Source organism: Neomonachus schauinslandi, chromosome 8 (genome assembly GCF_002201575.2).
Source record: "Neomonachus schauinslandi chromosome 8, ASM220157v2, whole genome shotgun sequence".
Classification (NCBI taxonomy): Eukaryota; Metazoa; Chordata; class Mammalia; order Carnivora; family Phocidae; genus Neomonachus; species Neomonachus schauinslandi.
This window is the reverse complement of record NC_058410.1, coordinates 142,955,327-142,982,002: the sequence shown is the minus strand read 5'-3', so window position 1 is coordinate 142,982,002 and position 26,676 is coordinate 142,955,327. Positions and strand designations below refer to the sequence as shown.

The 26,676-nt window shown below is 41.9% G+C and overlaps 1 protein-coding gene across 2 annotated transcripts in view; it reads right to left on the bottom strand.

Moving 5' to 3' along the window:
• The window catches only part of CARMIL1 (capping protein regulator and myosin 1 linker 1), a 308,066-nt gene that overhangs the window by 140,907 nt on the left and 140,483 nt on the right, over positions 1 to 26,676 (bottom strand). For both annotated transcript variants that reach the window (XM_021696859.1, XM_044917255.1), the window contains exons 9-11: positions 16,171 to 16,246; positions 11,677 to 11,765; positions 10,184 to 10,278 (exon numbers count right to left, since the gene is read on the bottom strand). In XM_021696859.1, coding sequence (XP_021552534.1) covers positions 10,184 to 10,278; positions 11,677 to 11,765; positions 16,171 to 16,246 — 260 coding nt within the window. The remainder of the gene's footprint in view (positions 1 to 10,183; positions 10,279 to 11,676; positions 11,766 to 16,170; positions 16,247 to 26,676) is intronic.

The window sequence follows — 26,676 nt, the reverse complement described above, 5'->3', positions numbered from 1 at the left end:
TCCTACAGACATTGCAAATATAACTAAGGGGTATTAAAAATTTTTTTTCTGTAGGTCAAAATGCATCATTTTAGAAGAAATGGACAGATTTCCTTATGAAAAATACAATTTACCAAATCTCACATAAGAATAGATAATCTCAATAGTCTTCTATCTATTCAAGAAAATAAACCCATTATTAAAAACCTCTCCACAAGGAAAAGCAAAAGTTACCAAATATAAGAGTATATACTATATAATGCTATTATTTATGAAATTCAAGAATAAATAAAGCTAACCTATCATAAAAGAAGTCAGAATAGTAATTATGTTTTCTGGGTGGTAGAGGGTAAGGGTGAAAATCACTAGAGCAAAAAATTAGGGAAGATTGTAAAGTGCTGATAACATTCTTTGTCTCGAGCTCAGCAGTGATTCATGATGAGTGTTCACTTGGTAAAACTCCAATAAGACGTAAACTTGGTATTTGTGAACTTTTCTGAACGTACATTATACTTCAATGAAAAATTTTACTTCTAAAAATTTAGGCATGGGAGATAATAGAGGAGAAGAATGGAGACGGCCATGGGTATGGTGATGCCTTTTTAGACATAACACCAAAGGCACAATCCATGAAAGATATAACTGATGAGCTGGACTTCATTAAAATTAAAATGTTCTGTTCTACAAAAGGCAATGTCAAGAGAATGAGAAGATAAGCCACAGACTGAGAGGAAATGTTTGCAAGGACTGATACTCAAAATATACAAAGAACTCTTAAAATTCAACAATAAACAAGCCAATGAAAAGGAGCCAAAGACCTTAACAAAACTCTCAGCAAAGAAAATACAGATGGCAAATAAGCATATGAAAAAATGCTCCACACCCTATGTCCTCAAGCAAATGCAAATTATGTAACAATAAGATACCACTATCCACCTATGAAAATGGCCAAAATCTAGAACGGGGGCAATATTGAATGGTGGCAAGGAACTCTCACAGCAGGACCTCTGATTCATGGCTGGTGGGGATGCAAAATAACACAGCCACTTTGGAAAACAGTCTGGTGGCTTCTTACAGAACTTAACACACATTAACATGTGATCTAGCAATTACACTCCTTGGTACTTATCCAAGGGAATTAAAAACTTTGAAATTCTTGAAAAGTCAAAACTATGGAGACAGCAGAAAGATCAGTGATCGCCAGGATTGGAGGATGAGGGGATCGGGAGCGAAGAGGGATGAATAGGCAGAGGACGATTTTTAGGACAGTGAAAATGATACTAAATCCCCTATGATACTAAAGGCATGCTTACATGTCACTGCGCATTTGTCCAGACCTGTAGAATGTACACCAAGAGTGAATCCTAATGAAAACTACAGACTTGGGGTGATGATGAGGTGTCAGTGTGGGTTCATCAACGGTCATAAACGTACCACTCGGGTGGGGGGTTGCTGATAGTGAGGAAGGCTGTACCTAGGTGGGGGCAGGAAGGATACGGGAAATCTCTTTATCTTCCTCTCAATTTTGCTGTGAACCTAGAACTGCTTTAAAAAAAAAATAAATCTTTTTCAAAACTTAGGTATGGAATTGGGAAGGATACCAGATTCTCGCTTTTAAGTTTTGATGAGTTATCACTGCCTACTCTGGACCAATTCTTTTATATCGTGTTTTTCCTAGCAAGGCGTATGTTACGACAATGTTTAAAAAAAAAATCCCCAAACCCATATCCCATGTCTTCAAATTATGCTGAAAATCTGTTAGATCAAAGTTAAAACCTACCACTCAACCTCTAATTTGCTGTGCTCAGATTGACTTGAGTTGTTTAGCTTTGTTGAGAAAATGACAATTTTTACATTTTCGCTAATTTCTTTTGCGTCAGAGATACCTGTTACGTACACCACATAAAACCACAACTGCCTATAACCAGATCTAAGGCTGGAACGGAACAATTATCTAATGCCAGTGACAATACCCATGCATTCATTCCTTCCTTATCATCAACTATCTTTAAACAAGGAAGGAAGACAAAAAGGAGTAAACAACCCAGCACTATTTTTCTCTGGAAATTGAATGATCACACCATAAATAATGAAAATAATAAAAAGCGAAGCTCCTGAGTTAGAATAAAGATGAATAAAGCCATGCTTGATAATTTACTTCAAAGAAAAAAAGTGGGAAAAAGGTAGAGAGGATAAAAAGTCAAGTGGACTAAAGACACAGACACAAGATCGTCTGTTTCAAGTACTTTTTATCAAATTTCCGACAAAACTATTAGTTTCTTTCTTTCTTGACAAAATATTTTGATTTCCTAGGCATCCACAAGCCATAAATATATTACATTTCTTCTTTAAAGAAACACCCTTGCTAAGTGCTAACATAATAAAAGGCATAAATGGGGTCAGTACTGTTCATTTTTTCTTAAATAAAAGCACTAAATGCATTTTTTTCATTACAGTATAATTGACATAGAGTATCCTATTGGTTTCAGGGTACATCATAGTGATTGCATGCTTTTACTGCCCTTTGAGAAAAGGTAACAGATTATTACACAAAGGGTCCTCTTCCTCTCTGGCAGACTTTAGAAACGCGGTCTCGGCAACATGAATAAATGGAGGGTGGCTGGCAGCCAAAATTTCAAGAAAAACAAAAAAATTAACCTGCCTGATACTTTCTGGAGCCATTTACTCAACAGTGCCAGGGAAAAAAACCCATCATCGAGAAAACATTTCCCCACAAAGGCTAAGAAAAGACTTTTCAACTTTTGGCCAAAACTCTTTAATTCTGCCCCCAAAATAAAGCAAAACATAGCCTTCAGAGCTGTGAATTAAAACAGAATTTATCACTAGACGCTTTCCTTTGGAGACTTTACTAAATGGATTACCCTTCTTGTGATTTTTATTTAAGTATGTGTCCAATCTAGAAGGAAAAATGGTTTAATTTTTATTTCTCCTTTCAAAACAAAACTATTATGGCTTCCTCGGCTTCAAAATATTTATGCCTAATAAAAAAAACTACAAAATGTTTAGTAGTATAATTTGCCATCTGATGTATTAACTTACAAGGATAAGAAATGAAATTTGACATTGCACATTTAACCTATTAATCATGCATGAATTTAAAAGCCTATGATAATATCACATAAAATTCTAACACTGGGATATTCTACAATCCAGTATGATACACAAGCCAGGCAAAGAGGTTTAAGGAGGTCCTTGTTAATTGAAGTCATCAATATTAATAGCTTAAAATTCTGCACATGGTTCTAGCAACAGGATGTGGGTAAACAAAAGGTGTCTTTCTTTTCTGTTAGAAAGCATATAGATTTGAACACGGTGGATGTCAGAACACAGATAACAGTTAAAATCTTCAGATTTCTACTAATTCCTACAGCTTCCCTGGAAAGTTCAGAAACACTAAGAACTGTGAATAAACAAAATCTGGTGGGGCATTTCCATTTCAAAAATAAGGCTGAGGAGAAAAGATTCAAGAACGAGGAATATAGGAATAAAAAGACCAGTGGACTACTAGGTATTTACCCCAAAGATATAAATGTAGGGATCCGAAGGGGTATGTGCACCCCGATGTTTATAGCAGCAATGTCCACAATAGCCAAACTATGGAAAGACCCAAGATGTCCATTGACAGATTAATGAATGGATAAAGAAGAGGTGGTATATATATACAATGGAATATTATGCAGCCATCAAAAGGAATGAGATCTTGCCATTTGCAACGACGTGGATGGAACTGGAGGGTATTATGTTGAGCGAAATAAGTCAAACAGAGAAAGACATGTATCATATGACCTCACTGATATGAGGAATTCTTAATCGCAGGAAACAAACTGAAGGTTGCTGGAGTGGGGGGTGGGGTGGGAGGGATGGGGTGACTGGGTGATAGACACTGGGGAGGGTATGTGCTCTGGTAAGCGCTGTGAATTGTGCAAGACTGTTGAATCTCAGATCTGTACCTCTGAAACAAATAATGCAATATATGTTAAGAAAGAAAAAAAAAAGAAGAAGAAGAAGGTAGTGGGAGGGGAAGAATGAAGCGGGGGAAATCGGAGGGGTAGACGAACCATGAGAGACGATGGACTCTGAAAAATAAACTGAGGGTTCTAGAGGGGAGGGGGGGAGGGGGATGGAGGGACGGGTTAGCCTGGTGATGGGTATTAAAGAGGGCACGTACTGAATGGGGCACTGGGTGTTATACACAAACAATCATGGAACACTACATCAAAAACTAATGATGTAATGTATGGTGATTAACATAATAAAATAAATTTTAAAAAAAGACCAATGGAAAAAAATGGAGTCAGCACACCAAACTTTCGAATGCCCTAAAATCCAAAGGTAGGCAGTTTTTAAAAATTGTTTTATCCTGTGTCACCTTAAAAATATCAATTAAATATGGTTGAAATCATGACTCTGAAGAAAAGAACCTTCTGTTTTAGAGCTGTTACACCCAAACCTAGTATCTTGAAATATTAGAGCGATTAAGAAAATTTACTGACATGCTATGGAATAAACCAATGTTTTTCAAAAAGCAGGCATAAAATCCTTTCCTTCCACTTCCCAAGGAAATCTAGAGAGCCAAAGCAGGAAATCACAACCACAGGAGGATTGACTGACCGACAGATTGGTTGGCTGATATTTAGGAAATCCTAGACAGAAGCCTCAACAAGAGATCTCAGGTAGGACTCTGCAAGCTGTGTCCAAATCATGTAAACACACAGCTTCCTCATTCACAAAAAGAGAATAATAACATTTGCATGATTTTACTTCACAAGGCTATTGTATGAATCAAAGGAGGCAGTGAAAGCTTACACTGATTGAGTACACAGCATGTGACAGGCTATTCTTGTCCTTTTCTGTGTATTATCTCATTTAATCCTGAGAACACCTTTATGTGGTCAGTACTATTATTATTTTAAAGATGAACAAACTAGAGTACCTGTAGCTTTCTGAGCACTGAGTAATGTATAGAATTGTTTAATCACTGTATTGCACACTTGAAACTAATATAACACCGTATGTTAATTCTACTAGAATTAAAATTAAAAAAATAAAGATGAGGAAACAAACATAGAAGTTAGGTAACTTGTCCCAGGAAACTCAACTAGAAAGTGGCAAAGCCCAGAACTGAACGCGAGTATTTTCACTCCAGAACCCACTGGTACACACTGGCAGATATGAAAGACAGAAAGCACCAAAAAAAAGTTAAGCGGCAATTCTAGAATCTGCTTCTCTTGTCTTATTCAGATCGAACCAGATGGTCAGAAAAAAAAAAAAAAATCTGGGTACTTCAGGTCAACATTTCCAAAAGAAAACCATTCTGAGACAGCATTCTAAATCATCTTTAAACAAAATAATCCAACTTAGAACAAAGTGAGGGGAGGAAATGGACAGACATTCCTGACAAGGCTGAGACCATAAAAACGAGGGGAACGGGGAGGGACGACTGGGAAGAAGAGAACAAGGGGTTGGTAATGGTTAAGGAAGTCAAGCATGTGGAAGGAGCAGAGAGAGGCGAGAGCTGCCTTCTCCAAAAATACTCAACTATTATCCAAAAAGTCATGTCGAATCCAAAGGGTTAGTCACAAGGAAGCGACCGAGAACACCATGGTTCCGACACTGGGTCAGCCTAAGGATCGAGCACAGAAAGTGGATCAAGTTGAGCTGGAGCAGAGATTCTTTGGCCTTTTCTACTGTGACCCACATAAAGAAACAGATTGACATTACAATGAAGGAACCTCGTACAAAAGTACATACATACATATGTATTAGGAAAGTAAAACCAAAGTTTTCCCGGACAAATGCACTCTGGTATTTTCTATTCTTTTTTAAAACGATTTTATTTATTTGAGAGAGAGAGTGAGCATGATCTTGGGGGGAGGGCAGAGGGAGCAGACCCCCCGCCCGCTAAGGAGGGAGACCAAAGCGGGACTCGATCCCAGGACCCTGGGATCATGACCTGAGCTGAAGGCAGCCGCTTAACTGACTGAGCCACCCAGGTGCCCCCAATATTTTCTATTCTGTTCTATTCCTTCTTCTTCCTTTTTTTTTTTGTTTGTTTAAAGTAGGCTCCACACCCAGCATGGAGCCTAACGCGGGAGCTTGAACTCACCACTGTGAGATCAAAATCTGAGCTGAGATGGAGAGTTGGCCACTGACTGATGGAGACACCCAGGCGCCCCATTCTTCTTCTTTGTTCAAATGCTTGTCATGAACTATGAAACTTATTTCATGACCTGCGAATGAGTCTTGACCTACAATCTGAAAACACATCAGGACAGAGCTCTGAGAGCAAGCCGGGGAACAGCCTTGGACCCCCAACCAGAAGAAGAAGAGCTTGTGCATGTGTGTGGTCTTTACCCTGCCTGTGTGTCTCTTCCGCACGAGAGAGAAAGCAGGGCACCCAGCACCTGCAGCACTGCTCATACACACCACACCCTGCTTACTAATTCATACCTTAACCTCCTTCACCACGAGCCCCTCGACAACAGAAGGCTGTCTATCCTTTGTTCAGAAGTGTGACAAGGAGACTGAGCAGTAAATAACAGGAATTTGCTGCATCAGCATTCATATCACAAAGCGAGGAGGCAAACCTGCTCTCTGAGAGTTTCCAAATAAGTCCCTGAGTGGATGGTTCAGGTACAAAATCAAATTCCATTTGGTGTTGAAATTCCTCAGAATTCTGGGCTGCTAAATGGTCTTGTGTTTCCTTGAGTTTCCTTGCTCTCTTTTATATGCCCTACGATTCAATTATAAATTCTTTCCCCACGCGTTTTACTGTTTTCAAACATAAAATACAGTCACCGAACAGCTTAGAAACAAAGATCATGAAATATTTTGCCTGGATTGAAATTCTTATAAATATTTTACACTTAGTTGGATTTCTTGTGGAATTTCCATCCATAAGCGGAAAAACTACCAATCATCTTCAGATATTTAGCCTGAGTTAAAAAAAAAAATTTTTTTTTTAAGATTTTATTTATTTTTTTGACAGAGAGAGACATAGCGAGAGCAGGAACACAAGCAGGGGGAGTGGGAGAGGGAGAAGCAGGCTTCCTGCAGAGCAGGGAGCCTGATGTGGGACTCGATCCCAGGACCCTGGGATCATGACCTGAGCCGAAGGCAGACGCTTAACGACTGAGCCACCCAGGCACCCCAAAAAAATTTTTTTTTAAATAAATAAAACCTATGCAGAATTTGTGTTCAGGAGGCTCAGCCTCAAGAGCGAAGGTAGGAAATATGGGTGTTGGCAGTTGTCCAAGAACACTGGCAAATATATCAGTGAATGAATCTAGGAGGGGCTGGAACAAGGAAAGTCTCAGCTTGAGAAAACATTTTCAGGAGTGTCAAAAACTGAGTGTATGTGAGCAGACACTGTATCGGAGAGTCGGTATGTGCACACAATGTTGAGGAAAATATCCTTGGAATGATGTGGGATTTTAGCTCCTGTGAATGGACTGCAAGGAGATGAAAAGACATCAAATCAGGTCTCAGAGGTAGGAATGTGGAGAACGAAAGCCTGGAAACATCCTCTTTGAGCCCATGCTCTGACAGAAAAGAAATCTCTCTAAACTTTGCCACAATGTTCAATGCAATTAAAAAGCTACAGAAGAGAATTAAGATGAAATCAAACTCAAAGGAAATACTGATTATGTCCAAGGTCTGAGGAGGCTGGGGGGGGGAAGAGGGACAAGGAGCAGGGACAAAAAGGAAGCGGGTGGAGGAGAAATGTCCGCATCTAATTAGAATGCACCAGAACGAAGCAAGAACCAGCAAAGAAGTTTAAACCAAAGACGAGGGTCTGAGAGTCCAGTACGGCTGCCCCTCAGAGCACACGAGGTTCACAACAGATGAGGAGACAAAGGGCCTCACACTTCCTTCCAAGCTCCCAAACTCAAACTGTGTGGTCTTTCAGGTCCGGCTTCTTTCACCTGCCATAAGGTTTCTGAAGTCCCACCGCGTCGTAGCATGGATCAGCCCTTCATCTGCCTCCACAGTTGGGTTTCCACGGTTTGGCTACTAGGAAGACTCCTGCTATAAACATTCATTCACACATCTGTGTGTGAACGTAGGCTCCACCTCTCTTCAGTGGTACCTAGGAGTGGAACTGCTGGGTTTGTGGCAAATCTGTGTTTAGCTTTATTTTTTTTTTTAAGATTTATCTGAGAGAGAGAGAGAGAGAGCATGCGCGCACATGCAGGGGTAGGGGGATAAGGAGGGGCAGAGGGAGAGGGAGAGACTGTCTGAAGCAGACTCCGCACAGAGCACAGAGCCCAACTCGGGGCTTGACCCCACAACCCCGAGACCAGGAGCTGAGCCAAAACCAAGAGTCGGACGCTTCACCGACTGCACCACCCAAGCACCCCAATTTGTGTTTGGCTTTTTAAGAAACTGTCTAACCAGTTTGCAAAGTGGCTGCACCATTTTACATTCGCCCCAGTAACGCATGTGTCCCCATTTCCCACGTCCTCTCCAACACTGACTTTGATCAGAGCCGTGCTGGTTCTGAAGCGGTATCTCACTGAGGTGTGAGTTTGCGTTTCCCACCCCCTGGCCTACTGCACTCTGGGTTTACATCCTTAAGGATCTGCCTCCATCACCTCCCTCCCTCCACTGACTCTGTCCAGTCAGTAGATGAATATGTTTGGGTCCCTCCCATTTTAAAAAGCAAAGCAGAAACTGCTGTCCTGTCTATAAAAGGTGATCTCCGTGTATATTTCCATGTGTCATATTCATCACTTTCCAGCAGTTGGCTAATAGAGACAACATGAGTTTTTCCTAAAGAAATTCCTATACCCCCAAAGAAACTCCTATTTCAGGGATATGCATCCATGATTTTCAGCTGTGGCTGATTCCATGAGGATGATTTTCATGTGATCTAGTTTTCTAATTCAGTCTCCAACTTCCTTTAGATTCACTACTTTATATGCTAGAAAATTGCTCTTTATTTTTGGTTTGAATACCACACGGGTGGGTACCCTTTTCAATGAAGAACATTGTCCTGTCAGGAACACAAAGCAGAACTGTCTCTATCAGTACCTTCAGCTCAGTTTAATAATTAATCCTCATCAAATATATAACATTACAAGATGAAAGGCTTTTATTCAACAATGCTAGAAAACATTTGCAACAGATAATGAAAACAAAATATTCCCTCTAGAGATAAAGCTATTTCTTCTTAAGCCACATCCACCAATGTTCCCCTACTGAGAATTCAAATGTTTAAGCTTCACATTCTAAACCTACTGACTCCGCCCTCTGCCCACACAAACACTTCCAACGAAACCTTCTTCTGCCTCATCGTGAACTCCAGTGCTTCATTTTCTCCAGATCCTCATGTTCAAATCTTGTTAAATATTAAAAGATACATGTGGTGCACAGAATAGTAACATGATCCCCAAGATTCCTTCCCCCGGTACACATGCCCTGTATAATTTCCTTGCGTGTGTGGGGCAGACTGACGACCATATGACACATCGCTAATGGGACTGGGCTACTATTCAGTTGACTTTGAGTTCATCGAAAGGGGAGACTGTCCTGGGTGGGCCTGACCTAATCAGGTGCTCTATTTAAAAGAGAGGTAAGCATCCAAGAGACATGCTCCTTACTGCCTCAAGCACAAAGCAAACTGGGACACAGTGAGAGGAGAGGCCATGTCGTAAGGACCTGAGCACAGACCGGGTGCTGGGAGTGGTCCCCGATGAGAGGCAGTGAGAATATGGGAACCTCTGTCCTACAGACCCAAGGACATTCATTTTGCCAACAACTGGCAAGCTTGAACACACGTGACCACAGCCGCAGCTGACAACCTGACTTCAGCCTCAAGAGACTCTGAGTAGACAGCCCAGCGAACCTGCACCCAGACTACCGACCCAAGGAAACTGTCCGGTAACACATCCGTGCCCTGTGGGCGGTAATTTGTTATGCAGTCATAAAAAACTAATACAGCAGTTTAAAGATAATATACTCCCTTCTGTTTGTATCTCTTCAAAAAAAGTAATTAGAGAATGAATTTTAGCACCAGTATTTTCATCAAAGGGTAGAAAAACCTAGAAGCCAACTAAGCATCAGTAGCATTTATTAAACAATTAGAAGTGAGCTTGACACCATTCTCTGGGTGTGGCCACACAAAAATTGCTGAATGCTCTTACAATTCTGGCCTCAGTGATCACATGAATTGCTACAGTACCTCGATCCTCCAGTGGGTTGCCAGCAAGGTTAATTGTGTGGAGTCCTGAGTTGGGATTATGCGCTAGGGCACTGGCCAGTTTTTGGGCAAAATCTCTGCAAGTAAACAAAACAGTAAGATTAAATAACACAAAATGCAATACTGCTCAAATAAAAGTTTGACAGCTAGAAGAGCTAGAGTGAAATCTATAAAAAGAAAACCTTTCTTTACAATATTAATCTACTTACCATACATTCGTTAACACCCTATTTAGCCTATATACACGAGTATATATCCTCATTAGAGAATCTGTAAAGCCACAGCCAAAACGTGGTTCATTTTCATTAGCCAAAACCTCATTCAAAAGCAGAAAGAAAATATATAATTGCCCCTTTAAAATAGTATTACTTAGTCCCTCCATAACTTAAAAAAAGTCCTGAATTGAACCTGCTTCTCATGGAAACGGCAATCGGCTGTTCACCCTATCTCACTTCATGCAATACTCACAGATGCAAAACTGATGGCCCTAATTATTGAGTTTAAAGGCTACGATTGCTACCATTATGTTTTAATAAAAATTCAAAATCACTATTTTAGGTATGTTGTACTTAAAATAACACACTAAGTGCTATGATTATGAAGCCGTCAACCCCCCTCACTTAGGAGCAGTAAAGTCTTTGTTCTGGCAGATTCGAACTCCACGTGAAGCTTGGGCACTGCCTACCGAGCCATTCCCAACTACTGAACAAGGTTAAGTATGGATTTGGAAAGAGAGAGAAACAGATAAAACAGATCCAAGCAAAATGGGAAATATGTTATTATCAGGACTACCATGAATGATATTCCTAAGAGCTAACACAGAGCATCTATAATATGAAAGCTACTTTTCTAAGGATTTTACATATATTAATTTACTTCTCCTCGCAGCCATCATTCTTTTTTTTTTTTTTTTTTAAAGATTTTATTTATTTATTTGAGACAGAGAGAATGAGAGACAGAGAGCATGAGAGGGAGGAGGGTCAGAGGGAGAAGCAGACTCCCTGCCGAGCAGGGAGCCCGATGTGGGACTCGATCCCGGGACTCCAGGATCATGACCTGAGCCGAAGGCAGTCGCTTAACCAACTGAGCCACCCAGGCGCCCCGCAGCCATCATTCTATAAGGTAGGTACTATTGTGTTCTCCATCTTAAAGATAAAGAGAGTGAGGCTCAGAAGTGCAGCAATTCGCCCAAGGCCATGAGGCATCTGGCTCAGGACCCACTGTCCTAACCACCACTCCGGGCTCCCTTGAAAACATCCAGTGACCAGACCACAGAGGTTGTTATAAAATCCTTGATCTTTGTGATGATGGGGAGCACAGGGATCCTTTATTTATTTATTTTTTCAAAGAGAAAACATTATACTTTATATGTGAGTGGCTCAATCTTTTTTTAAAAAAAAACCTATATATTAATTTTAGAGGAAATGGCAGGAAGCTTTTAAGCCACATATTCGTACATTCAGGACAATACTCACGTTCTGAGCCCGGCGTTTTCCAACACCAATTCCTCCAGCCGACTGGACCTACTCACCACTCTCAAGATCTGTTCACAGACATCGGTGGACTGTAAGAGAAGACACTGTGTGACCACGCCCTAAGTCTCAAGGCAACCTCACTCTGTTGTCACAAATCCATGCAGATGCAAAGTTTTAATTAAATAAACCACATTTTCATGCAGTCATTCATTCAACAAAACCTGACCAGACCTCTACCACTATGCACGGTTCACAATGAAGGTCCTGGGGATACAACGACAAGCAAGGACAGAAAGTCCCTGCCTTTAAGAGTATACCATCCAGCAGGTCACTGAGACAAGAAAACAGACAATAAAAGGCCATTTCAGTCGTGCTGTCGGCACTCAGAGGCATATCCCAATCTTGGGAAAACCAAAAGGAATTCCCAAAGAATGTGACCTCCAGCGTAAGAACAAAAGACTTAGTGTTGGTAACGATGTTAGGTTCCTGGTGACAATCCCTTTGCTGAGCTCTTGTCTTGCGCTAGGCCCCAAGCTAAGCCCTTTGTGTGTATTTTATCATAAAACTGCTAGGTATTATTATTATTCCCTTTTTATAGATAAGAAAGTTAAGGTTCAAAGATGTCATGTACTTTAAAAGGGTGGCTGAATAAGCACTTGGTAAACGTTAACTATTATGACGTTCCTTAGGGGCGCCTGGGTGGCTCAGTCGTTAAGCGTCTGCCTTCAGCTCAGGTCATGATCCCAGGGTCCTGGGATCGAGCTCCACATCCCCACATCGGGCTCCCTGCTCAGTGGGGAGCCTGCTTCTCCCTCTCCCTCTGCCCCCTGCTTGTGCTCTCTCACTCTGATAAATAAATACATACATAAAAAACTATTACGATGTTCCTGCTAGTATTCTCTAAAATAAAGGGGGAAACAACCCAATAAGAATTCAGTAAGTGCTCTCTCATGTTAATAAACATTATGTTTTTTAAAATTAAGTAGTTGTAAAGTTGTATCTGTCAAAATATTTTAAGTGCTTAGGATATAATATTATATGAAAATGCAAAATTAAAATGAAGTGTTTAATAAAGATCACAATTGAAATGGCTGATGTATGTAGTGCAAGTCTTGAGGGTGCTAGGAAAAATGAAGAGTTGTACCCTGGCGGTGGAAGTGTACAAATTTCTTTTTAATTTTACATATTAATGTTTTTTAATTTATGTTTCTGCCTTATCCCAAAACTAATTTAAGGTGGCTCCTGATTTTAAAATCACTTCTACATGAAAAAGTGATTTTAAAATCTAATCACAACTTAGGGTCTATTTAAATCCTTTATGATATAGAAAGAAGGAAGGGAGGGAGGGAGGGAAGAAGAGAGAGAGAGAGAGAGAGAGAGAGAGAGAGAAAGAAAGAAAGAAAGAAAGGGAAAGAGAGAGAGAAAGGAAAGGAAAGAAAGAAAAATGCAGGAAGGAGGGAAGGAAGGGAGGGAGGGAGGGAGGGAAGGAGAAAATTGTGTGTACCCATGGCATACTATAATCAAAGCAGTTTCTTTTCCTAAAATACCACAAAAAAATTACAATTCTTTGATTTATGAGATCACATATATTCAACTGGATTAGCCATCATTGCAACAGTCTGAAATGTAACAAAAATTTGCTAGTGAATATCCTTTAGAAAACCAAACTTGGAAACACACAAGTCCCACAGCATCTAAGGCACTTGTGATTCTTATGTGCTGTCCCATTTCATTCAGTCTACAATGTAGCTTTCACATAGTCCCAGAGTTTCTGATGTGTCCCACAGACTGATGAAGGAAGAGGAAAATTAATTCCAATTGACCCAATGCCTGCAACTCACATTACGATGATGGTGGTGATTTTCAAAATGGTGACCCCCTTATCAGTGTAATTCTTGTCTTATAATATACAACCAGGGGTATTGATCTTACTCTCTGCTGGCATGACAAAAAGTCACTGCTTAGACAATGTTTTTACAGGGATTATCCTAATTTCCAAAAACAATCCATAGTATATCCTTATCTTTCCAGAGCTACCTTACAGAGTATCCAGAAAAACAATTTCCCAAAGCAGGACTTTCATTTACCTATGGGGTATAATTACTGTAATAAAAATTTATTACAGAAAATGTACAAAAAGTATGTCCACCCTTTTGTTTAAAATGTTTGTAGGGGGAGAGGTATAACACGTCATTCATGTCTACGTTAATTTTGCTACTTTTTATTAAGTGCCCAAGTACATGAAAAGAATTGTTTTCTACACTGAAGAATATTATAGTGATGAAATTTGTAAAGAGATACACACACCCCCAAACCTAGATGGCAAGTAACATATGACCATTAGAGTAGTGCTCCGATAAACTGAGTATCAGAAAAGGTTCCGAGGCTGCATCTTGCCATCCCCATCAAAGGGGCAAGTATCAGTTCTTTTTAACGTTGGGTGAAAAACACGAAAAACTGCTATTCTTTTTGAAGACTGAAGAGTGATATCCCAAAGACTATTCTTCATTTTAAAATACCAAATATTAAAAATATACACATAGGTATTTTTGTGCTTAAATCCTAGTTACTAGGAAAGCAGTAAGGGCAGCCCTCAAATCCTGTCACTACGCTTCCTTTCATCCCAGGACATCCAAGGAAGCATCTGAGCACCTACATGCTTTGTGTTCCAGAACTGAATGATGAGGTGCATAATTTCTTGCCTAAACACCTAAGGCAACTGCGGAGATCATGCCGTGAGAAACAATGATAGAAGGGCAGCCCCCATGGCCCGGACACATTCCTGTAATCGTGAGTTGGCACAATTTCCAAAAGTGGGATATGCAGCCCCTCCGCAGAGCAGTCCTGTGCCCCCTTTTGAAAGTCACGAACTTATAGCCAGGTAAACTGACTTGGTAGAGAAGCGTTGTTTTCCCTGGTCCCACAGTCACTGAGCTAATCTACTTCTCATCCCTCGAATGGCTCCCCTCTCCCGCCTGTCATCTCTGCAGGCTCAGTCCTGCAAACGGCAGCAATTGGGAGGCTTCTATTGCCGGGTCTCCCTCCCATCATGGCGTCCTGTCCATACCCTGGGAGTTCACCTGGCTCCCCTCCATGCCTAGGTCCATCCTCACTGAGTGCAGATCCTCCCCCTGTGTAGCTGATACAGTTTCCATAACTCGCATCCCCACACCTGCTCATGTCTCAGCCTCTTTGCTAGTCTGTGATGATATAAGAGGAATAGTTAGCAGGAAATGCCTACAAGATATCCAGGACTGTGTTAGCATTTCTATACGCATGATTCCCTCATCTCAATAACCTGCAGATTAGCTATACTGCTATGTCTATTCATTCATTCAACAAACTAATCTGACACCTATTTATTAAACCAATTTTTATGGAATAGCTATCATGAGCCAATATACTCTGCTAAGCACTGGACAGAGATGAATAAGACATGAACTCCAATTAACTCTCAACAAGAGGAAGTTGAGGCCCTGGGATGTCAAGTAACTTCCCTAAGGTCCCACAGCCTTGCCATAGGAGCCAGAATCTGAGACCCAGGTTTCCGTTTCCAAGCCCACACTCTTTCCTATACCACACTGGCTCTTAGTGGGCCCCAGATGAGCTCAGTCCATGCCCATACTAATACCTTAAGCCGCTCACACCCCAGGCAAATTCAGAGAACGAGCAGCCTGTCCACTAGCAAATCTCAACCCTCCATTTTCTACAGATCCATTGTCTCCATCAAAATCCTACCTCTTCACTATGAAAATCGTTATGCCTCCAGTTTCCATGACCTCTGAAAGTTGGAGGCTTGAATGCAGAGTCGCCAATAAAACAACCTATAGATTATTTCCTGTCCTAAAATGAAGTAGCAGAAAGCTAACGTATGGATAAGCGTCTGCCCATACGGCTGCTCTTAACTTGCAAAAAAATCCCCAACAGAGCATCTCACTTCCACTAGTAAAAGAGACCAAAAATTTGGCTCCCCCATACCTTATGAAAACTAACACCTCACTTTTTATTTCATTTTGCTGACATATAAATCTGCCCAAAAACTCCTCTAGAAAATGAATGTTAACTATCATCACTCCAGCAGACCAACTCTACCTGATAACGTTTTCCCAAATTCTTAGGAAGGGAAGCTTTGTGGAGATGGAATGCAGGATAGAAACATTAAGTTTGCTATTTGCAGCTGTGCAAACGTAACTTTAATAGTTTTCGCCACCAGCATGAGTATGTACTGAAGGCTCTGCTAAATGTGTCTCTCTGTTCATTATCTAAAATTGTCTGAAGCAGCTGAAAACACGAGGAAGTACTTCCCTGGAGCATCTCACATTCCCAACTTGGTAAAATGGTATGCAGATCATTTACAGGAAAATACATCTCCTCAAGAAAAAAGCATGTACACAGCTTGCCAGATTAGTAGAAAAACAAATGTTTTTTGATAATTATCAGGCTTTTGAAACTCAGCAGAAGTAAGCAACATTTGCAACATCTTCACTTACTTACCAGTTTCAGATCCTTGGAAGATAGCTTTGTGAACCACTGATTGTACTCCAGAGCAGCAATGATGGGGATTAGGTCCCTAGAGGCAGAAATAACAACATCCATTGAAAGCCCTCTTACTAGAGCCTTATTGGCGATTTATTCTCAACCCACGACATCCAAGTTCACTTGTTAGCTCCTTTTATTTACAAACACAACACCCCACTAAAACTACTTCAACCACGAGACAATAATTCTCTGGGACAGACCTTCAGTATGATGGAAGCAGAATTCCGAAAAGCTGAATTTAAACTACCTCTAGGGCCCCTAACGTCTATATCCCTGGTAGCAGCATTTGTTCAGGGAACCTCCTTGCTTTAGGAAAAACCATACTTCTCCTTCTATGTTGACAAGTCTGATTTCTTTAACCATCAAGAATGTCATATACAGGAATTGCGTGGATTTCTTTTTAATAAAAAAGTACAGGACTCTAAATGTATTTTCTCTTCCTTATGATTTCCTCAATAACGTTTTCTTTCCTCTAAGCTTACTTTATTGTGAGAACAGAGTATATAATACATAGACATAACATGCAAAGTGTGTGTTACGTGTTTATGTTATCGGTAAAGCTTCTGGTCAACGTGAGGCTATGAGTACTTAACATTTTTCGGGAGTCAAAGGCTATACTTGGATTTTTGACTGTGAGGGGAGATCATTGCCCTGGCCCCCATCCTCCCACTGTTAAGAGTCAACTGTGTTCTCTAGTTGAGGAGTTTATATTGCAAGCAAGGACACTGTCTAGCCTTGCAGATAAGTGACCCTGAATGGATCCCCGATGCTTAGCAAGCATCCTACAACCCTCTGGTACTTTCTTGTAGTTCCTTGTACTGATCACACACATGAGCTAGCCCAGGTGTGTTTTTGCCTTATGCTTCACACACACTCTTCAGCCATGCAGGGCGGCTACGTGCATCAGAGACCTGTCTGCACTCTATTTATCCAGCCTGACCTGCTACGACATGCCCCTCACTCATGCTCAGGCCAAAAAGCAGACGGTTTACTATGCATCAAACATACCAGACAACGTCACAGTCAGAAGTATCTTTTACTGCTATGTTCGGCTTTGAGAATCCAAGCATCCTGCGATGTGTACATCACACATCCTCTCCTCTAAGAGTCCCCTGGGTCACCCCAGCCAGCACCCTGTTTGCACCTCTATTTAGCATTAATTCTACTCTGCCTTGGATAATAGTTGGTATTCAACATCTGTCTTCCCTGCCCCTTCCCAGGTTGTAAGTTCTTTGAAAACCAACTCTATTTCGGTTGTCTGGCTTCAGTGAGACCATATCAGTCTCACCCGCATGGCAGGACACACAGCAAATACTCAAATTTTTACTGAAATAGAAAAGAAAGGCAGAGGTGGAAAGAGACGTGAAATTCACATTATTTCATAGCTTCTGGGTCCCAGGCCCCATGGCGGGCAAGCTACACAGACCACCTCGTTCAACTACATGTATAGCTTCATCAGACATGCTTTAAAAAGCAGAAAGGAGGGGCGCCTGGGTGGCTCAATCGTTTAAGCATCTGCCTTCGGCTCGGGTCATGATCCCGGGGTCCTGGGTTCGAGTCCTGCGTCGCGTTCCTTGCTGAGCAGTTGAGTCAGCTTCTCCCTCTCCCTCTGCTTCTCCCCCTGCTTGTGCTCTCTCTCTCTCTCACAAATAAATAAATAAAATCTTAAATAAAGAAAGAAATGGGAGAAAGGAGTCCCACAGGTAGGGGAGAAAAACAATGCAAAGGAATTACTAGTCTCAGTCACCTCGTTCCACAGGCCCCCTGCCCTACCGAACAGCCTCTTTATTAATTTTGCTTAAGTTTTAGATTTCAGATTAGGACCACAAACAGCAACTCTTGCCACGGTGGTTTGACGCTCTTCACTCCCTTTATCGCTCCCCCTCCCTGCCCCCGACCACATGCAAGAGTGAACACCTGTCGCTCTCCCTGGGATCTGGTGACAGTTTGTTGCTTCTCTGGGGGCAAATGCCGGCTTCTCACATGCTTAGTCCAAGAGTGTTCCCCTGTACTTCTCCATTCAGGAACTAGGGCAAAGCATTCTCAGCTTCTCTCCTTCTGTCAATTTAAATGTCAAGCAGCTACTACACTTCAGAACCTCTTTATTATGTGTTCTAGCCTGTCACCTGATTTGGAGTACAGCTGGCTTTTGTCATAATGAAGTCGTTTGCAGGAAGTGAAGAGCACATCATTAACAGAACCAGGCTTTGCACTGACACGGGGGTGGGGCAGCATCGTCTCTACATACGAATTACAAACACCCTGAAAAGGCAGAGCAAACTCCACAGCTAGAGGTAGAGAATCTAGGAAAAGAAATGGTCAACAGAGCAAGGAATGGCTTAGTCAAGAGTTTTTAGATCTGACGCCAAAAGCATGATCCATAAAGGGAAAAATGGATAAACAGGACTTCACCTAAATCAAACATCTTTGCTCTGCCAAAGATCTGTTAAAAGAAGGGAAAGACAAGTCCCATGCTGAGGTAAATGCTGGCTCTTGGAGGTCAGTAATAAGAAACAACCCAATTTTTAAAAACAGGCAAAAGATCTAAACAAGATAGTTCATCAGGTAAGATATATCAATGGCAAAGAAATATATAAAAAGATATTTGAGGGGCGCCTGGGTGGCTCAGTCGGTTAAGTGCCTGCCTTCGGCTCAGGTCATGATCCCAGGGTCCTGGGATCGAGCCCCAAATCAGGCTCCCTGCTCAGTGGGGAGTCTGCTTCTCCCTCTCCCTCTGTGTGCTCACTCTCTCTCTCAAATAAATAAATAAGTCTTTAAAAAAAAATAGATCTTTAAAAAAAAAAAGGGATGTTTGAAATTATTAGCCATTAAAGAAATGCAACTTAAAGCCAAAAGGAGATGCCACTACAAACTTACTGAACTGCTAAAATTAAAAAAAAAACAAAAACAAAAAAACAAAACTAACAAGGGCTGGCAAGGATGCCGAGCAACCGAAACCCTCATACGTTGCTGAGGGGAATGCAAATAGCACAGTCGAGGTGGAAAACAGTCCGACAGTGCTGACGTTTAACATACACTTACCATAAGACCCAGCAGTCTCAATCCTACGTACTCAACCAAGAGAAATAAAAACTTGTCCTTACACAAAAACTTACATATCATTGTTTATAACGGCTGTATTCCATATCATCAGACACTGGAGACAACACGGATGTCTTCCTCTGATGCTGTGGGACTTCCAGGGCGAGGACAGAAAAGGCAATAATATGGCTTCTGCTCAGCTCCCTCTCTTGACACGCTCGCCCGGGAATCCAGCTGCCTCGCCCTGAGAAGGTCCGGGCCACATGGGAAGGCCACGTGGAAGTGTCCCGGCAGACAGCATCAGCCACCAGACGTGTGAATGAAGAAGCCTTCAGACGGCTCCAGGGCCAGCCCCCGTCTGACCATAACGGCCCGGAAGAGCGCAAGCAAAATCCGCCTAGCAGAGCCCCTTCGAGCCCAGAACCGCGACAGGTAATTGAAAGTGACCGCTCATGCTGTAGGGCATTCAGTCTGGAGTGGTTTGCACACAGCAGTAAACAAGCATAACACTTAGTGTCCAGAAACCAGCCTTGAAAGCTACACTACCAGGAACAGGACTGTAGACAGGGTGACCATAAAAAGCTTTGAAGCAGAGAAATGTTTCAGGAGGTTAGCAATTTCAGCAAAGTAGGTAGGACGTATCAGAGGAAGGTGACAGTTTCCATTATGCAGGCAAGATGTATCCAAGGTAACGGCAGAAGCCCGAGGCAGAAAGGTGGCTTCTGGAGCGAGGCTAGAACAGGAACCAAGGCAAAATAAATAATTTTTCCTAAACTCATTAAAGAGTTACTGAAATATGCATGCTTTTATGATGAAACCATAAAGAAACACAAGGACTGTTAAAATAGTTATTACAACCAGGTAGGGGAGGGGCGCAGGGGGAACCGCAAAGGAAAACGGATTCACGCAGGTCTTCTCAGGAGAGGCAGTAGCCTATCTCTTGACCTAAGTGGTGGACAGAGTGGTTGACTTTATCACTATTTGCATTCTGGCACACTACTACACACTTTTCTCTCCACAAACAACACTAAGAACAGCCTTAGCAGCATTGCTCAAAAGGGTCATGAAGCTAACCCAAATATCCCATCACCTGCAGAACAGATAAATGGCGGAATGTTCACACATTAGAATACAAAACAGAAACCAAAGTACATAAGCTACAGCTGCACATACGAGCAGGTCAAACCTCGGTTCTCAGGTCTGAAACCTCTCACACCCTGGCTGGATTGTGCGGAGAATGGGGAGCTTTCAGTCTGAGAAGCAAGCATCCAGAAAGCACTTCAGAAAACCCTTAAGAGAAAAGCCAAGGTCTGAACGGAGGGGCATTCGGGATTCCTCGAATCTGTTCCCGTTGGACTGTCCAAGCCACCAGGACAGCCACGACACAGAGGCCAAGGTTCCGGGAGACTCCGTCTAAATATAACAAACCATCACCAATCATGATCAAAATCGGTGCATCTCACCCCAACAGAAAAAAACACAAGACCGCAGGTCAATAATTTGATTCCTGAGAGTTCATTTTCCCGGATGGCTTTCTTAGAACACAGTGATAAGTGAGCAAATCAGCAAACCTAGGATAAATTGCCAATCTGGCATTCACGGGGGCCCCCCCAACAGCTCTGCCAATATCACCTCGCTGCAAAGAGCTCCCTGCATCCCCTGGTGGGGTCTGCGCCAGTCAGAACCAACCCCTTCTCCTGTTCTCACTAAGCCCCGCAGGCTTTATGTTACATAATGCAGAAAGGTTTCCAAACACCAATGCTTGTCGTCTTGACCGATTTTCGCAGGGTAAAGGCTTTTTACCATCAGTCCATGACACTGACTGTATATTCCCCTGGGTTTAGCTTTGATCTCCTAAGAGACTCTTAATTGCCACTTGACTTGATCTGAAGAGTTAAGTCGTCCTTGAAGAGCTACAGTTCAGGGAATCCTCTCCTGAGTCCTGGCAACATGGCAACACAGTATTCTCTTGCCATTTCCATAGCATACTTCTACCATTTCCTTAAAATGGGAGCAAAAACGTTTAAGACTCCAAACCCTAAGAAGATCCAATGTTAATGTCCTTCAGAGCCACAGGGCAGAATCTTTTCTTACACTGGGTGGGAAGAGATGACACACTTAATACTCCCTAACCTTTTTCCTGATATAAATGTACTATACATAGAGTTGCTCCTTGTGGTTATGGTTGTTAATCCAGCCACAGGTTGGGATTTGTAATACAAGCTGAGATCCTTATTTCTCATCTCAGTTGGCAACGCTGAGTGATCCAAACCTTCCCTTAAAACTCAAAAGAACCAAGTTTTTCACTTACACCTTTCCAGAGGAAAATGTCATCATAAAGCTAACAAGATAAGAGCAGCATCACAGAAAAGATCACAAACTAGCCTCTGGAAATGCAAAATTTCCTGTCATGTAGGCATTTTGTATCTCTAACTCTTTTCCTTTTAATTAAGAAAACTGGCCACTTGATATAGGTATTCATTTTAAAAGGAGGCAAGTCTTTTAGGATATAAAAGTAGCAAGCAGGGGCACCTGGGGGGTTCAGTTGGTTAAGCATCTGATTCTTGATTTCGGCTCAGGTCATGATCTCCGGGGTCCTGGGACTGAGCCCCATGTCGGGCTCCACGCTCAGCAGGGAGTCTGCTTGAGATCCTCTCTCTCCCTCCCCTCCCCCTGCTCACTCTCTCTCGCTAAAATAAATAAAATCTTTTTTTTTAAGTAGCCAGCATTTATTTAAACTTTTTTTTTTTAATGTACCAACACAAAATGTTTTAGATATATTAATCCACAGAGTCTTCACAATAACTCCAAGAGGGAGGCATTATGACGCACATTGTTTTACAGATGGAAACCCCGAGGACATAGAGAAGTTTGAGAGCTGCCTGATCACACAGTGCTAGTCTGGGCAGAGCCAGGTCTCAAACCCAAGCAGTGGGACTCACCAACCCGCTGTCCTAACCTGTGCTACGACCTCACTGAGTCTCCTGTCTTCCGTGTCCCCCAGAATCTTCAACCTCCTCTCCAGGGAATCCAGGGCGGGGCAGCCATCAGATTTTAGATCAAAGACTCCAAACCTTTTCCATCACATTCAACCACTCACTTCGTTTGTATTTGGAAAGTCAATACTAAGACATATCCTGGGGTGATTTCTCAAAAACTGACAGTGCTCTTGCTGTTTGGGACATCAGACATAAGCTGCTAATTTGGGGGGGCTATTTTAAAAACGTTAACTTGCAAAAACAAAGAGATTGGCAAGTGACTGAGGGTCTAAGTCACTTGGGAAATTTTTGCTACTCTAGATTCTAGATATCCTGTTGAATTAGCAGTTGTCAAGCCTCATCCTTCTGATCTGTAGGACTTCTTAAGAATTTAATTTTTTCAGTTATTATTTTGGGGCCAAATTTCCCTCCTTACTCACTTGTCCCTGCCTGCCTCCTCCTCTCTGAAACTGCAAAAACGCTGGGATCTTTAGAGACAGTGTGAAATACTCCAAAAGGGTGGTAAAGAATAAAAATAACTGACAGATTTGAAGGATGTCTGGCAAGCCCCATAATCCACAATGTGGGAAAAGCACACAGGTAAAGTGCAATAATCCAGTGAACGGCATGGTAATTACTTGTAGTATATCTGCACACCACAGGAGTAAAGATTTCCCCCTAATAAACCTCACAAGCATTCAGAGGCTCAAAGGTGTTTCCTGCAAGAATGTGGTCTTGCCACTGTGCACGCTTCCTGCATGCGCACGACGGAATGTGGGCTCTCGTGGAAAGGGTCGTAAGACCCCGAACCACAGCAGTATCTTCCAGACATATTCATTTGAGAGCTTTTCTGGGGATAACTTAGACCTTTCTCCTTCATATCCAGTTTGAAAATGGAAGTTGGAGGGCTTTAAGGACTTTCAAATGTCATGGATTAGCTATTCCTTCCTGTTACTCTAACTTATATAGAGGCATGTCTCATCTGTTATTAAATGATTAGTTGGACCACTCGCCAACTCTGCAAGGTACGTGAGAACCTGAAATACTTCACCGATGAGGACATGACCAGAATCCTAAACAGACGATCTCTAAATTTTTTGATCATTCACTCTCAACTGAAAAATATTTTGAGCACAAACCTCCCCCAAATCTGTGTTTATCTGTAAATTACACATATGTGCCATTATCCCAATGTATTATCTTCAGTATAAAACATATACAGACACACAAATAAAATGAAATAAACAAAACAAGTTCTACTAGGGGCGCCTGGGTGGCGCAGTCGGTTGAGCGTCTGCCTTCGGCTCAGGTCACGATCCCGGGGTCCTGGGATCGAGCCCCGCATCGGGCTCCCTGCTCAGCGGGGAATCTGCTTCTCTCTCTCCCTCTCCCTCTGCCCCTCCCCCTGCTCATCCTCTCTGTCTCTCTCTCTCTCAAATAAATGAATAAAATCTTAAAAAACAAAAAAAGAAAGAAAAACAAGTTCTATTATTTTCTTCATGTTCCCCAAAATATCATCAACTTGTACATCAGAGTCCATCGCTATTCACACCTGACTCCACACTCCAAACAGCACTTCTTCCTTTCGAAATGAGAGTGGGAATAAAGAGACAGGAGTCTAGATGAGGAAAGAATTACAACAATGCCCTCGGGACAACCTTGACAAACATTAACCCACACTCAAAACTTTTCCTCAAAGTGTCAGGCTCAAGAATGTCACTTTGATGAGTAAGAAATATGAAAACACGAAAACATGAATCTGAAGGGAATGAGCTGCTGGCTGGGCTCTCAGGAGTCAAGTTTAAATTCACTGATGCGAGTCGTTGAGTCTTTAGAGGATTGATGAGATTAGCTCCTCTTAAAAGTCTCCTGGGAACAAGAAGAATGGATGTATTTAAAGCTCTGGAGTCTCTCTGCCTCGGCACCACCACCTCTACACCCTCGTCATTCTCCGCCACTCCGAATTACAGTCTAATTACACTTCTAACATGTCGGCTCACGGGCCTTTGAGAGATGCCATAAGAAATGTACAACAAAGCCTTTTTCAAGTTATGCCTCTTTTTGACCCACCAGTGATATCTAAACCAGAATAAATTTCGAGAATATACTTAAATAAAATTTTGGAAGCTATAAATAACAAGTGAGTGGGCATTTTCCCAAGTACTTCCCGATTGCTATTCTTCTCCAGGAAGTAACTGGATGGATCTAGCATGCACACCGTCATCCTCATCCCTGAATGCTTATTCAGCAACAACAGGGTATCTGATCCTACACTCAGTTGTGATACAGGCTTTTAGTTAGTCATTGATCACAGCATTCAAGTTGCTTATAAATTTCCCTTGAAGCTCCTAGGCGGGCCCCTAAAGACTTCAGTGAGGTGGCTGAAGATACAGGAACAGGGATCGAGCCCACATCAGGCTCCCTGCTCAGCAGGGAGTCTGCTTCTCCCTCTCCCTCTGCCCCACCCCATCACTCATGCTCACTCTCCCTGTTCTGTCAAATAAATAAATAAAATCTTTAAATAAAATAAAATCTTAAAAAAAAATCCCCTCAACCTCCCAGGATAATGATCTGCTCCCCTAGAGCAGCTGTTTCCCTTGAAAATCCTTTATTCTGAGCCACTGTTTGACCCAAGAGCATCACATCAGACAGCAGGAACGAGACAGACACAGCCCAACCCTCGGGCAACTTCCATTCCAGGATCACTAATGGCTTTAGGGACTCTTAAGAAGGGATGTTTCTAACTATGATGACGAAATACAAGAAAGAATGGAATGAAAAGATAGAGCTTTGAATGACAGCCAATCGGGAATTACGTTCACACAGACAAACATGGAGCCACTGTGGGAAAACCCATCAAAGCATATGAGAAGCACGGCCCCTATTTGCTGACAAACGCCAGCTCAACGCATGGCACCTGCCAATCTGTCCAATTCCTCTGTTCTCTTCTCCGTAATTCACACCCAAATGAGAGAGTCACCAACATTCTTGTAAGACCTCTCAAACTCAGAGACTGACCCATATCACACACTCAGATTGTACCACTACGAATCCTACCAAACTACGGCCAGTGAGTGCAGATTTCCTTCACAGATAAGCATGCTCCCACTTCTAATAAACACAGATGTTCACCCAATATACTTGGTTGTAACTTGATTGGCAAAATACTATTAATACAGGCCATCGAATAAGACTGAGAGTAACCTCTTTATATAGAAACTGGTGCTAATTTTAATAGTAAGAATCATGGGGACAAATTACATCCTCAAGAAAAAGGGGATAAACTTTGAAGACTGGGAGAAAGACAGAGTTCTGAAAAAAGTCAAAGTATTTAGGGGCACCTGGGTGGCTCAGTCGTTAAGTGTCTCCCTTCGGCTCCGGTCGTGATCCCAGGGTCCTGGCATCGAGCCCCGCATGGGGCTCCCTGCTCGGCGGGAAGCCTGCTTCTCCCTCCCCCACTCCCTCTGCTTATGTTCCCTCTCTTGCTTTGTCCCTCTCTGTCAAATAAATAATAAAATCTTAAAAAAAAAAAAAAAGTCAAATTATTTAGGCACTAGTAGGAAAGAGGACATCTAGAGCAGTGATGCCCGCTGTTAAGCCCACTGCAAAAAAAAAAAATTTTTTTTTTGAAAAAAAAAATTTTTTTGAGAACTCCCTAATTTTACATAATTATTATATGCTAAATACTACAATAGTAATAGCATTATATATTATAAAACAAAGATAGAAATTTTAAAATGAAGCTCATCATTTTTCTATTTTTTGGTAGCTCATCTTGCATTTTTCTTTGGGTATCTACATCCCACGTGAGAGGCTACTGATGCAGAACAGGCATGAGCAAACCAGAGCCCACAGCGCATACTTTTCTAAGTTTTATTGGAACACAGTCACACTCATTCGATCACGTACTGTCTGGAGCTGCTTTCGATCTACACCAGCAGCAGCGCATAATTGCAACAGTGACTCTCTGACCCATAAAGCCCTAAAATATTTACTATCTGGCCCTTTACAGAAAAAGTATTCCACGTTATCATCTAAAGTCTAATGAAGAACATCCGTCTAGCCCTTTAACAGGTAAGAAAAGTAGATGATTATGAATGCAGTGTTTCCTGACAAACTGAAAATTCTCCAGCTAAGGAATTAGGAAAGATCTGTAGGAAAATTCTAAGTTTTGACAAGGTTTCTCACTTGCGGATAGGATTCTACATATTTCTACATTTTTCAGGTAACCGTATTTATTAGTAGCTTCCCTGGATACGGTTTCCCTCTGGTGACAGATTAATCACCAAATTAAGCACAGTGGGTAAGCTGGAAAATTCAGCACTGCCACTATGCAGAACCTACGAATGGTGTAAAAATCATTAAGGGGGTAACAGAAACCTGGAGAAACACCTCTAGCTGCCTTACACAATGTCTTCACTAGCTGCCTTACACAATGTCT